The sequence below is a fragment of the Myotis davidii genome, unplaced genomic scaffold (genome assembly GCF_000327345.1).
Source record: "Myotis davidii unplaced genomic scaffold, ASM32734v1 scaffold221, whole genome shotgun sequence".
Classification (NCBI taxonomy): domain Eukaryota; kingdom Metazoa; phylum Chordata; class Mammalia; order Chiroptera; family Vespertilionidae; genus Myotis; species Myotis davidii.
Genome location: NW_006293349.1, coordinates 3,834,271 through 3,843,401, shown reverse-complemented (window position 1 = coordinate 3,843,401; position 9,131 = coordinate 3,834,271). Strand labels below are relative to the sequence as shown.

Sequence of the window (9,131 nt, the reverse complement as noted above, 5' to 3'; positions counted from 1 at the left end):
GAGAGAGCATTTCTCTGTGTCCCCCCCCTGGAATGGGGCTCCCTCCTCTCTGGTTCCAGGTACATTGCCCGAACACCGCAGCTGCTAAGTCACCGCAGCTCAGCAGCTCCTACATTGAGTGTCTGGCCCTGGTGCTCAGTGCACGTCATAGCTACCAGTTGGCTGGTCGCCTAGGCTTCTCTCCTTTTTTAAAGAAATATACTTTCATTGATTTCAGAGAGGAAAGGAGAGGGAGAGATAGATAGAAACATCCATGATGAGAGAGAAGCATGGATCGGCTGCCTCCTGCAGGCCCCACACTGGGGATCGAGCCCGCAACCCGGGCATGTGCCCTGACCGGGAATCAAACCGTGACCTCCTAGTTCATGGGTCGGTGCTCAGCACTGAGCCACCCTGGCTGGGTGTATAATTTCTTTTCTAAATAAAGTTACTATATATTGATTAATGAAATGGTCACTATTTCATGTCTAGTCCCTCTGAGGGAGCAGGATTATTGCCATGGTTTTCTGGGTCTTCTAGAAGCAGTGATCTGTTTCTTAAGTTGTGGAAGCTGCCCAGTAGCAACCCTATTTATGTCTTTATTTATAGTGCATAGAGCAAGAAATCAAGACGCTAGAGGACTTACAGGATGAATATGACTTTAAATGCAAAACCTCGCAGAACAGAGGTAAGCTCGCATGCGGAACGGTGCTCCTCGGCCACGAGTTTTTCTGCCTCCGTGAGCTAACCGAGACCAGTCCTCCTGGTCTGTGCAGATCTTTCCACGTGGAATCGCTCGTCTGGCCACACCAGGGCTCCGGCCCTAGGTGCTGTGGATGTTTGGAGTCAGCTACTGTGTTGTGCAGGGTGTCCTGTGCGTGTCTGGCTTGTACCCCTAGGGGGCAGCAGCGCTATCCCTGGGCCCCAGCGGTGCCCTTGGTGGCAGGTGACGTGTTACTTTACTTGTTGTGTCTAGCCCACTGGCTGACAGAGACGGTTAGGAATGTGGAGTGAGTGCCCAGGCCCAATGCCTAAGGCTCCCCCACACGTTCCAGCTCCGCGTGTGTGCTCCTCGGATAACAGTCAGCATTCTTCTCGTGTCTTCAAGCAGGAGCTCTATTTTGTTTTAATTTTTATTTATTTATTTTTATTATTGATTTCAGAGAGGGAGAGATAGAAAAACATCAGTGATGAGAGAGACTCATTGATCGGCTGCCTCCTGCATGCTCCCCACTGGGAATCGAGCCCACAACCCAGGCATGTGCCCTGACCGGGAATTGAACTGTGACCTCCTGGTCGACGCTCAAGCACTGGGCCACGCCAGCCGGGCTTGTTGTTTGTATTGATTACAGCAACTGAAAAAACCCACAAGTGTGCGTTGTGTAGTAGAACATGTGGGGTAACGCTGTGACCCCAACAGTCCTTTGGAGGCTAGCGTGGTTAATATTAGAGTAAAGGGGGGACAAATGGTGAGGGAAGGAGACCTGACTTGGGGGGGTGAACACACATTATACAGATCATGTGTCGTAGAATTGTAAGCCTATGCAATTTTATTAACCAGTGTCGCCCCAATAAATTCAATAAAAAATACTGGAGAGATCATTCGTATGATTTGAGTAAAAACTCTGGGAGAAGGAACCTCAGCTACTCCTACTTCCTAATCACCTACTTCTCTCAAAGCCACCGATCTGCTCTGCCTTTTTACCTGTGATTTTGGAGTTTGCCAGGCGATTCGTAGAGGTCAGACTGTCACAGTAACTTCAGAACCAGGCAGCGCTGTTTCCACCCCACAGGGTCGCTGGAGATAAGGGCTTTGTTCCATGTGTCCAGTTCTTACACGTGGGACCTTCTCCTCCTCCTGTTCAAGAAAGATGGGAGAAGACCCGACTGGACCTCTCGCCGCAGTTGGGCCACAGCTCTGCTACGGGCCTGGGAGGCGTGGCCTTCGCTCATCCTGTCTCCTTTCACTTTCACATGTGCCTTTGTCTCTGCCCATTCACAGAGCACGAAGCCAACGGCGTGGCGAAGAGCGATCAGAAGCAAGAGCAGATGTTGCTGCAGAAGATGTACTTGATGCTGGACAACAAGAGAAAGGTGGGGACTCGCCTTCCGGGAAGACGTGCCGTTTTTGTCAGGGACTGTGAGGAGCCGGCTGGAGCTCAGGGTGGAGGAGCGATGGTGTTTATAACCACTGACATAGTGCCCAGTTGAGATGAAAGGATAGTGGCTTTGCTTTTAAGAAAACCATTTAAACTCAGCGATTAAAGGCAAATCGATTTTGCTTTGTTTCGTCCTCCCTGTAGGAAGTCGTGCACAAAATAATCGAGGTGCTGAATGCCACCGAGCTGACCCAGAAGGCCCTGATCAACGACGAGCTGGTGGAGTGGAAGCAGAGGCAGCAGAGCGCCTGCATCGGGGGCCCCCCCAACGCCTGCCTCGACCAGCTTCAGAGCTGGTGAGCGTGGCCCTGATCCCCCCGCGGGGTGGCCAGCCCCGCTCCGCTGGGCCGGGGCACGCCTCTCCCTCTGTCCCTGGGCCACGGGTGCGTCATCTGTGCCAGAACACCAGGGACATGGTCGTCACATGACACGCTTAACAACTCGGGCCCTGGTGTTTTATTAAAAACAAACGAGCTTGAGGCATTTTCCAGGAAGACATGAGAGAACAGTTTGTGTGGCTGTTCGTACAGGGCGGATGAGTAGTCCTGAAGCTGCGTGCGGCCTGGCCGGGCCTGGGGCGCAGGGTGAGGGCGGCTGGCCCTCCTGGGAAGGCGCTCTGGGCGTGCAGGCAGGAGGGGCCGTGGTGGTTCCGGCAGCACAGTGCTGCCAGCGCTGACGAGTTCCGTGGGGGGCGAGGGGAGGGGTCGCCTCAGGTTTCCAGAAGTTGGATTGCACTTGAGAGCGAATGGGAGGGCTTCGTGGTCGCCAGAGAGAGCAGCACGTTAGTTTTTTCTCCCCAAATACCAGCCTCTTAACTCCGAGAGGGGCCTCGACCCCGCCGCCCCCTGCGGTGCGAGTGCACCCGTGTAGATGGCGGGTGTTACCTGTGCGGACCCCTGGCTGGTGTCCGGGGGCCCTCAGTCTGGCCGCTGTGGGCTGTTCTGACAGAGCCCTGTCTGTGCCTCCCAGGTTCACTGTCGTCGCCGAGAGTCTGCAGCAGGTCCGCCAGCAGCTTAAAAAGCTCGAGGAGCTGGAGCAGAAGTACACCTACGAGCACGACCCCATCACGAAGAACAAGCAGGCCCTGTCGGACCGCACCTTCAGCCTCTTCCAGCAGCTCATCCAGAGGTAAGGGCGGACTGTCCGCTCCTTCTGCAGTTCTGTTGCCCAGGGAAGGCTGTGTGGTAATGCAGACAATTAGGAAGGGTTAATGGGCCCTGGCCGGTGTGGCTCAGTGGACAGAGCGTTGGCCTGTGGACTGAAGGGTCCTGGGTTGGATTCCGGTCAGGGCACAGGCCCAGGTTGCAGGCCTGATCCCCAGTAGGGGGCGTGCAGGAGGCAGCTGAACAGTGATTCTCTCTCATCATTGATGTTTCTATCCCTCTCTCCTCCCCACCCCTCTGAAATCAATACAAATATGTTTATATAAAAAAAAGGAGGGTTTAATGGGTTACATAAACTTTCCACAGCCAGTCAGTTCTTCCCGGCGTCCTTCCTTCTGTGGCCGCCTAGAGTGAGAACTGGTAAACGTCACCCCTTCTCTGTCCCCCCACGGCCAGTCTGTGCAGAGGCGGTGGGTCTCCCCTCATCAGACATGTCCCCTCCCTCTGGCCTCCTCTCCTCTCAGGCTCTCACATCCCCTCTCCTGAACGCTTACGATTCCATGCTTGTGCACGCTGTGAGGGGATCACTACAGTAAGTCATTAGCAAGTTTGCTTCTCAGTGCAGACTGTACGTGAACACGGTCTAACTGAGGGTTTTCGCTGGTGAAGATCACAGCTCAGGACAATTCCTCCGATTCTGTCGAGAGCAAATGAGATGGAGCGTGGCTTTACTGACTAGGAACCCTCACTCTATCCACCGTCAGAGCCTCCAAACTGCTGCTCAGCGTGTACCCTGTACCCCCTTCCTCTGTGGGGGATCGGCTTTTACTGCTCGGCCTTCCTGGAAATGCTAACCTGTGCTTTGCTGGGTCCCACAGCTCCTTCGTGGTGGAGCGGCAGCCCTGCATGCCCACGCACCCACAGAGGCCGCTGGTCCTGAAGACGGGCGTGCAGTTCACCGTGAAGCTGAGGTGAGAACACCAGGCTGCAGCGATGCCTCCTGCGCCACGCTGCTCCTGCCTCCTCCCCACAGCCCTGCCCGGTGGTGCATTGGAGGGAGGCGTCCCCAGAGGGCACTTCTTCAGGCTGAGAGTCCGCTGGTCTTCTCCCACTAGAGCTGTAGCAGATGTGTGTGCAAACACGTGCACACACACACACACACACACACACACACCAATGTTTCCAGTGTAGATGCAGTGCGCATTCACTGCACGAGGAAGTCGGACTGCAGGGCTGCACACAACAGACTGAGTCCCGGCAGCCCCTTCCCTCCAAGCGTCAGCCTGTGGAAGAGCTTCATGCGCCCCCAGAACCCTATGCACCTTGTGTGTGTGGGCCTGTGACACATACATTTTCTGCCCAGTGGGTTCTGAGCTCTCATCAGATGTGCAGTTACTGAGTACCTGTAGGTGACTGTGGTAATAGCCTGTGCCAGGCCTCACAGGGTTCTGACCACATCGACATAAGTATACGCGTTAATATGTTTGTATATGTATGTGTTCATACATAGACACCTGCACACACAAATACATATGACGTGCAGCGTTTTATTTCTAAGAACTGGGATTCTGCCAGTTGTTTTGCGGCCTGTTTTTCTCCTGATGATAAACTGCGAAGATGTTTTCATGCTTTCCCTCCTGTGAAGCAGCTGCCCCTGCTCACCAGCCCCTCCAGGGGCGCAGCGGGGTTCCAGGGAGCAGCGGGCTCTGGGGAGCAGCATTGGCCAGGGGAGCAGCATTGGCTAGGGGAGCAGGAAGCTCTGGGGAGCAGCACTGGCCAGGGGAGCAGTGGGGCTCCGGGAGCAGCACTGGCCTTGAGTCGGCCCTGGTCCCGTGTGCTGGGCAGTTAGTGAGGTCGTAGGGGCTGCTTCCTGTTGCTACACTCAGCACCTTGGGTCCTGGCACCCACAGCCGGGAGGGCACCAGAAGTCTCATCCCGTCACCTGCTCCACACGGAGCAGAGTGAGACGTGGGGCTCCTGCCCGAGGCCTCCAGCTCAGCGGAGCACAGCAGGCCTGAGTCTCCATTGCTCCACCCGGCCCGGGTGATTAGAGAGGGCCCCTCATTCTCCTGATTAGGGGCGATGGTTTTTATCTTCTTCCAAGAGGACAAGCATTAGATACAAGTTTTAGTAAAAGTAGTATCTCCTATATTTTACCGATACAATTGACTAAAAGTAGACATTTTGTGAAGATCCCCTGTGCTGGGCCACGTAGGGAGCAGGTGCTGCGCTCTCTCAGTCTGACGTCGCTCTGCCCACAGTCACAGCCGGGATGTGTCCCACAAACGCTTGTCAGAGGTCAGGGGGCAGATAAGGGTGTCAGTTTCATTGTGATGACCCAGACTGGAGAAGGTGGGGGCTATCTAAATGTTTATTGATAGGGAATTGGCATAATAAATTGTATCGATAGTTTTTTTAAGTAATAATGACTTCTATTTTTCTTTCCAGATTGTTGGTGAAATTGCAAGAGCTGAATTATAACTTGAAAGTCAAAGTTCTATTTGATAAGTAAGACATCTTGAATACTATCTAAGGTGCATGTACTGTTGAAATGCTGGTCTTGTTAGCCAAACACAGGCCGACGCCCCAGGCCGTTGTACGGGATCCCAGCGGATTGTAATTGTAGCTCCCACTCCGATCCCTCTCATGCCTTCACGCACCCGGCCTGTTTAGAGGGCACAGGAGCAAGTGTACGAGTGTGAGTTGGTACTGAGCGAGTCTCCGCACCCCCTCTTCCCCCTCCCCTCCTACGCGCCCGGGGGAGGCTGGCGATGCCCCGGCTGCCGTGACTCTGCAGCCCGAGGATTAAGCTGTCACTTTCGAAGGTCCTCGGTTTCGTAGCAGCCGAGCAGAGCTCTGCTGAGTGGCGTCCTCAGGGCTTGGCACAGTGCTTTGAGTGGAGCAAGTAGTTGCTCAATAAATAGTGACAACCGAGGCTTGCATTGCGTGAGGGCGTGCTAGCACCCATTGGCCAGTTCACACCTCACAAGAGGCTGCTGGTTGGTGCTGTTTGCATGTAGCACAAGTGAAGCACACTGCCCCGTGATTTATTACCCAGTGACACTGGGCAGAGCTGGTGTGGGAGCGAGTGAGTGAAAGGAAGGGCAGAAAGCCCATGGGTACAGAGTGACCTTTTTGGTGACCTTTTATGTCTACAGATACTTTATATTTCTGATAAAGCTCATTTCAAAGCTCAAATGCATAGGTAGCACTTTACATAGATACTTTTCTTTTGCAGAGACGTGAATGAGAGAAACACAGTGAAAGGGTACGTAAAGCACTTTGCACTTATTTCACTATCTTTGCATGTTTCATAGTTCCCAGCCCTTAGCGTACCTCTGCCCTCTGCTGTCCAGGTTCAGGAAGTTCAACATCTTGGGCACGCACACGAAGGTGATGAACATGGAGGAGTCCACCAACGGGAGCCTGGCGGCCGAGTTCCGACACCTGGTAGGGCGGCCGGTTCCCCCTTTACAGTGCGTCAGGTTTCCTAGGACTTCGTGGGATGTGGGGGGTCCCCTGGAGGAGATGCCCCTCTGTGGCCAGCGATGGCCCCCAGCGCTTGGGGAACCTCAGTCCCTCCCCAGCCCAGGACTGTGCACTGTTTCCTGTGTTTCTCTCCCGGAGACACTGTATTTGGGCTGCAGGGTCTCGGCAGCGTCTCCCACACACCAGTGCGCACATAAGTGATCTGCACGTGCCACCTGGTACCTCAGCTGGGAGGGCACGCGCTCTGGCTGCGCCGTTTCCCCAGAGGTTCTTGTCGCCCCAACATCCTGGCGGTGCCTTCTCCCCGCCCAGGTGTGGCCGACCCCAGGTCTCCTCAGCCCCTCCTCACGTTCGCCCTCCTGGTGGCCCTGCACCACTGCCACCCGGCAGCAGGCACTCAGCAGGGGTGGAGGTGGGCGGTGCCTCGCCCGCCCCCCTGCAAACCCAGTGCATGCTGAGGATGGGCTGGTGCCAAGCCCTCCGTGCTCCCGGGGCCTGCAGGGAGGCTCAAGGCAGCCTGCACCTGGCGGCCTCCCAGTCTCCCGTGAACAGCGACCCAGCCAGGAAGCTAGAGCTGGTGTGAGAACCTCAGTCCAAACTCAGGAGCCCAAGGGCGTCCGGAGCTGCTCTCGGACCCTGAGCTGTTCTCAACAACAAGGATCGATTCCTTGTGAGGACAGTCTCAGCTGGGCCTGCCTGGGGGGCTCAGGGGCAGGTGGGATCAGGAGAGGCAGAGCCCTGAGCCTGAGGAGCCTGGAGCAGCTGGGGAGGGAGATCGGGTGACTCAGGGGACGGAGGGGAGCCGTGTTCTGGCTCCTTCTCCGCGCGGGGGCTGGCCGATGCCCAGCTGCGGAGGCTCCTGCTGGGGACCCACACAGGCCCTGTCGTCATGTGCTCTGGTTCTGAGCATAATTTCCCGGCCTAACTTCTTCCTAAGGCCTGACTCTGGTGTGATTTGTAAGTGAAAATAGCACCTTCGAAGGTTGTGTCGTGTACTAAGGTGGCTTTTTGTTTAATAGCAACTGAAGGAACAGAAGAACGCCGGCAACAGAACCAACGAGGTGAGTCTGTCTCATCCGCAGGTCTGTCCGGGGGTGGCCCAGCGCCCCCGTGGCCGGGACACCTCGCACAGGCGCTCAGGCCCAGCAGGGCAGAGCGGTGGGCATGTCTGGGGACTTGGTGCATCTGTAATAACAGCAAACACACTGCATTCGTGGCTTATGGCTTTCCAACGATTTTGCTCACAAGTGGGCTGGACCCTCCAGACTGCCCTGGGGGTGGGGGGTGGCAGGCGTCTGCACGCGGCTGTGCTCCTCACGTTTCGCAAGGGAGACCTGGAGCCTGCGGGAGTAGCTCCGCGTGCAGAGGGGTCGCTGTCAGGACTGCCCTGTGGAAGCCGGTCGCCGAGGTGCCCCTGCCCCCGCACTCCCCGCAGGGCAGCCACCTTATGTGTCCTTTTTAGAGCCACATCCGGGAGGATCATGTCCCTGCTGCACTCAGCAACGAGCTGTGCACGGGGACGGCAGAGCACGGGGTTTGGTTGGAATGTGCGCGTCCCTTGTGTCCGCACACCGTGCGTCCTTCCAGTCGGGAGCAGGGGGCCGGCCCTGGCCTGGACCTGTACTGTCTCCGTGACCGCGTGTGGTCTCCTGTCCTGGACGCAGGGTAGCGCTGCACCTCCGGTTCTGAGTTGTGATGCTGTTACTTGCTATGCAAAGTGCTGAGGTCCCAGCAAACCTCCCGAGAGAGAGCCCGGAGGACTGGCTGTGGAACGGGGGCTTAATTAGGACTTACATGTGCCCGGTGGCGGCCGGCTGTGATGTCACTGCCCACCACTGCCACCCCTGAAGTTGGACCTCAAAGTCCGGTCCGCTCCGGGCTGTGGACGGGCCGCACTGGGCGGCTGGCGGTGCTGTTGTTTCCGCCACCCCCACTCTCAGCATGAGGTCTTCCCTGGCTCAGAACACAGAACCAGGGCGTGAGGGCGGGCCGTGCGAGTGCCGTGTGGCCTCAGAACGCGCTTTCCTGCCCGAGGGGCTGGCCAGGCTGCCCAGGCCTCCCAGCCGCGCACCGGGGCGGAGGGGGGCCGTGTTCCCAGTCCCCACACAGATGCTCACGTGAGAGAACATGTAGCAAGGTGCTTTGAAAACATTTCTACCCAGATCAAGGCACTTCATGACCCCCAGGCTTGTGCATATCGCCTTTCCAGCCGGGAATCACACCTGGCACGGCGCCACCCACCCCACCTGCCAGAGTGCAGCCCGTGGGGGGTGGGGGCAGGGGGAGGGCCAAGGAGCCTCAGCTCTGTGTTGGAGAGAACACTGGGGTGTCTGCTGTCATCAACTTGGGGCGGAGGAGGGAAGCAAGCCCTTGCCCGCGTGGCCCCGGCTGGGTACAGACC

General features: G+C 56.8%; 1 protein-coding gene across 2 annotated transcripts in view; it reads left to right on the top strand.

Annotated features, from left to right (window-relative positions):
- Window positions 1-9,131, top strand: part of STAT1 (signal transducer and activator of transcription 1) — a 33,153-nt gene that overhangs the window by 8,488 nt on the left and 15,534 nt on the right. For both annotated transcript variants that reach the window (XM_006767073.2, XM_006767074.2), the window contains exons 5-13: window positions 589-667; window positions 1,982-2,073; window positions 2,283-2,434; window positions 3,108-3,266; window positions 4,120-4,212; window positions 5,690-5,749; window positions 6,480-6,509; window positions 6,598-6,691; window positions 7,750-7,791. In XM_006767073.2, coding sequence (XP_006767136.1) covers window positions 589-667; window positions 1,982-2,073; window positions 2,283-2,434; window positions 3,108-3,266; window positions 4,120-4,212; window positions 5,690-5,749; window positions 6,480-6,509; window positions 6,598-6,691; window positions 7,750-7,791 — 801 coding nt within the window. The remainder of the gene's footprint in view (window positions 1-588; window positions 668-1,981; window positions 2,074-2,282; window positions 2,435-3,107; window positions 3,267-4,119; window positions 4,213-5,689; window positions 5,750-6,479; window positions 6,510-6,597; window positions 6,692-7,749; window positions 7,792-9,131) is intronic.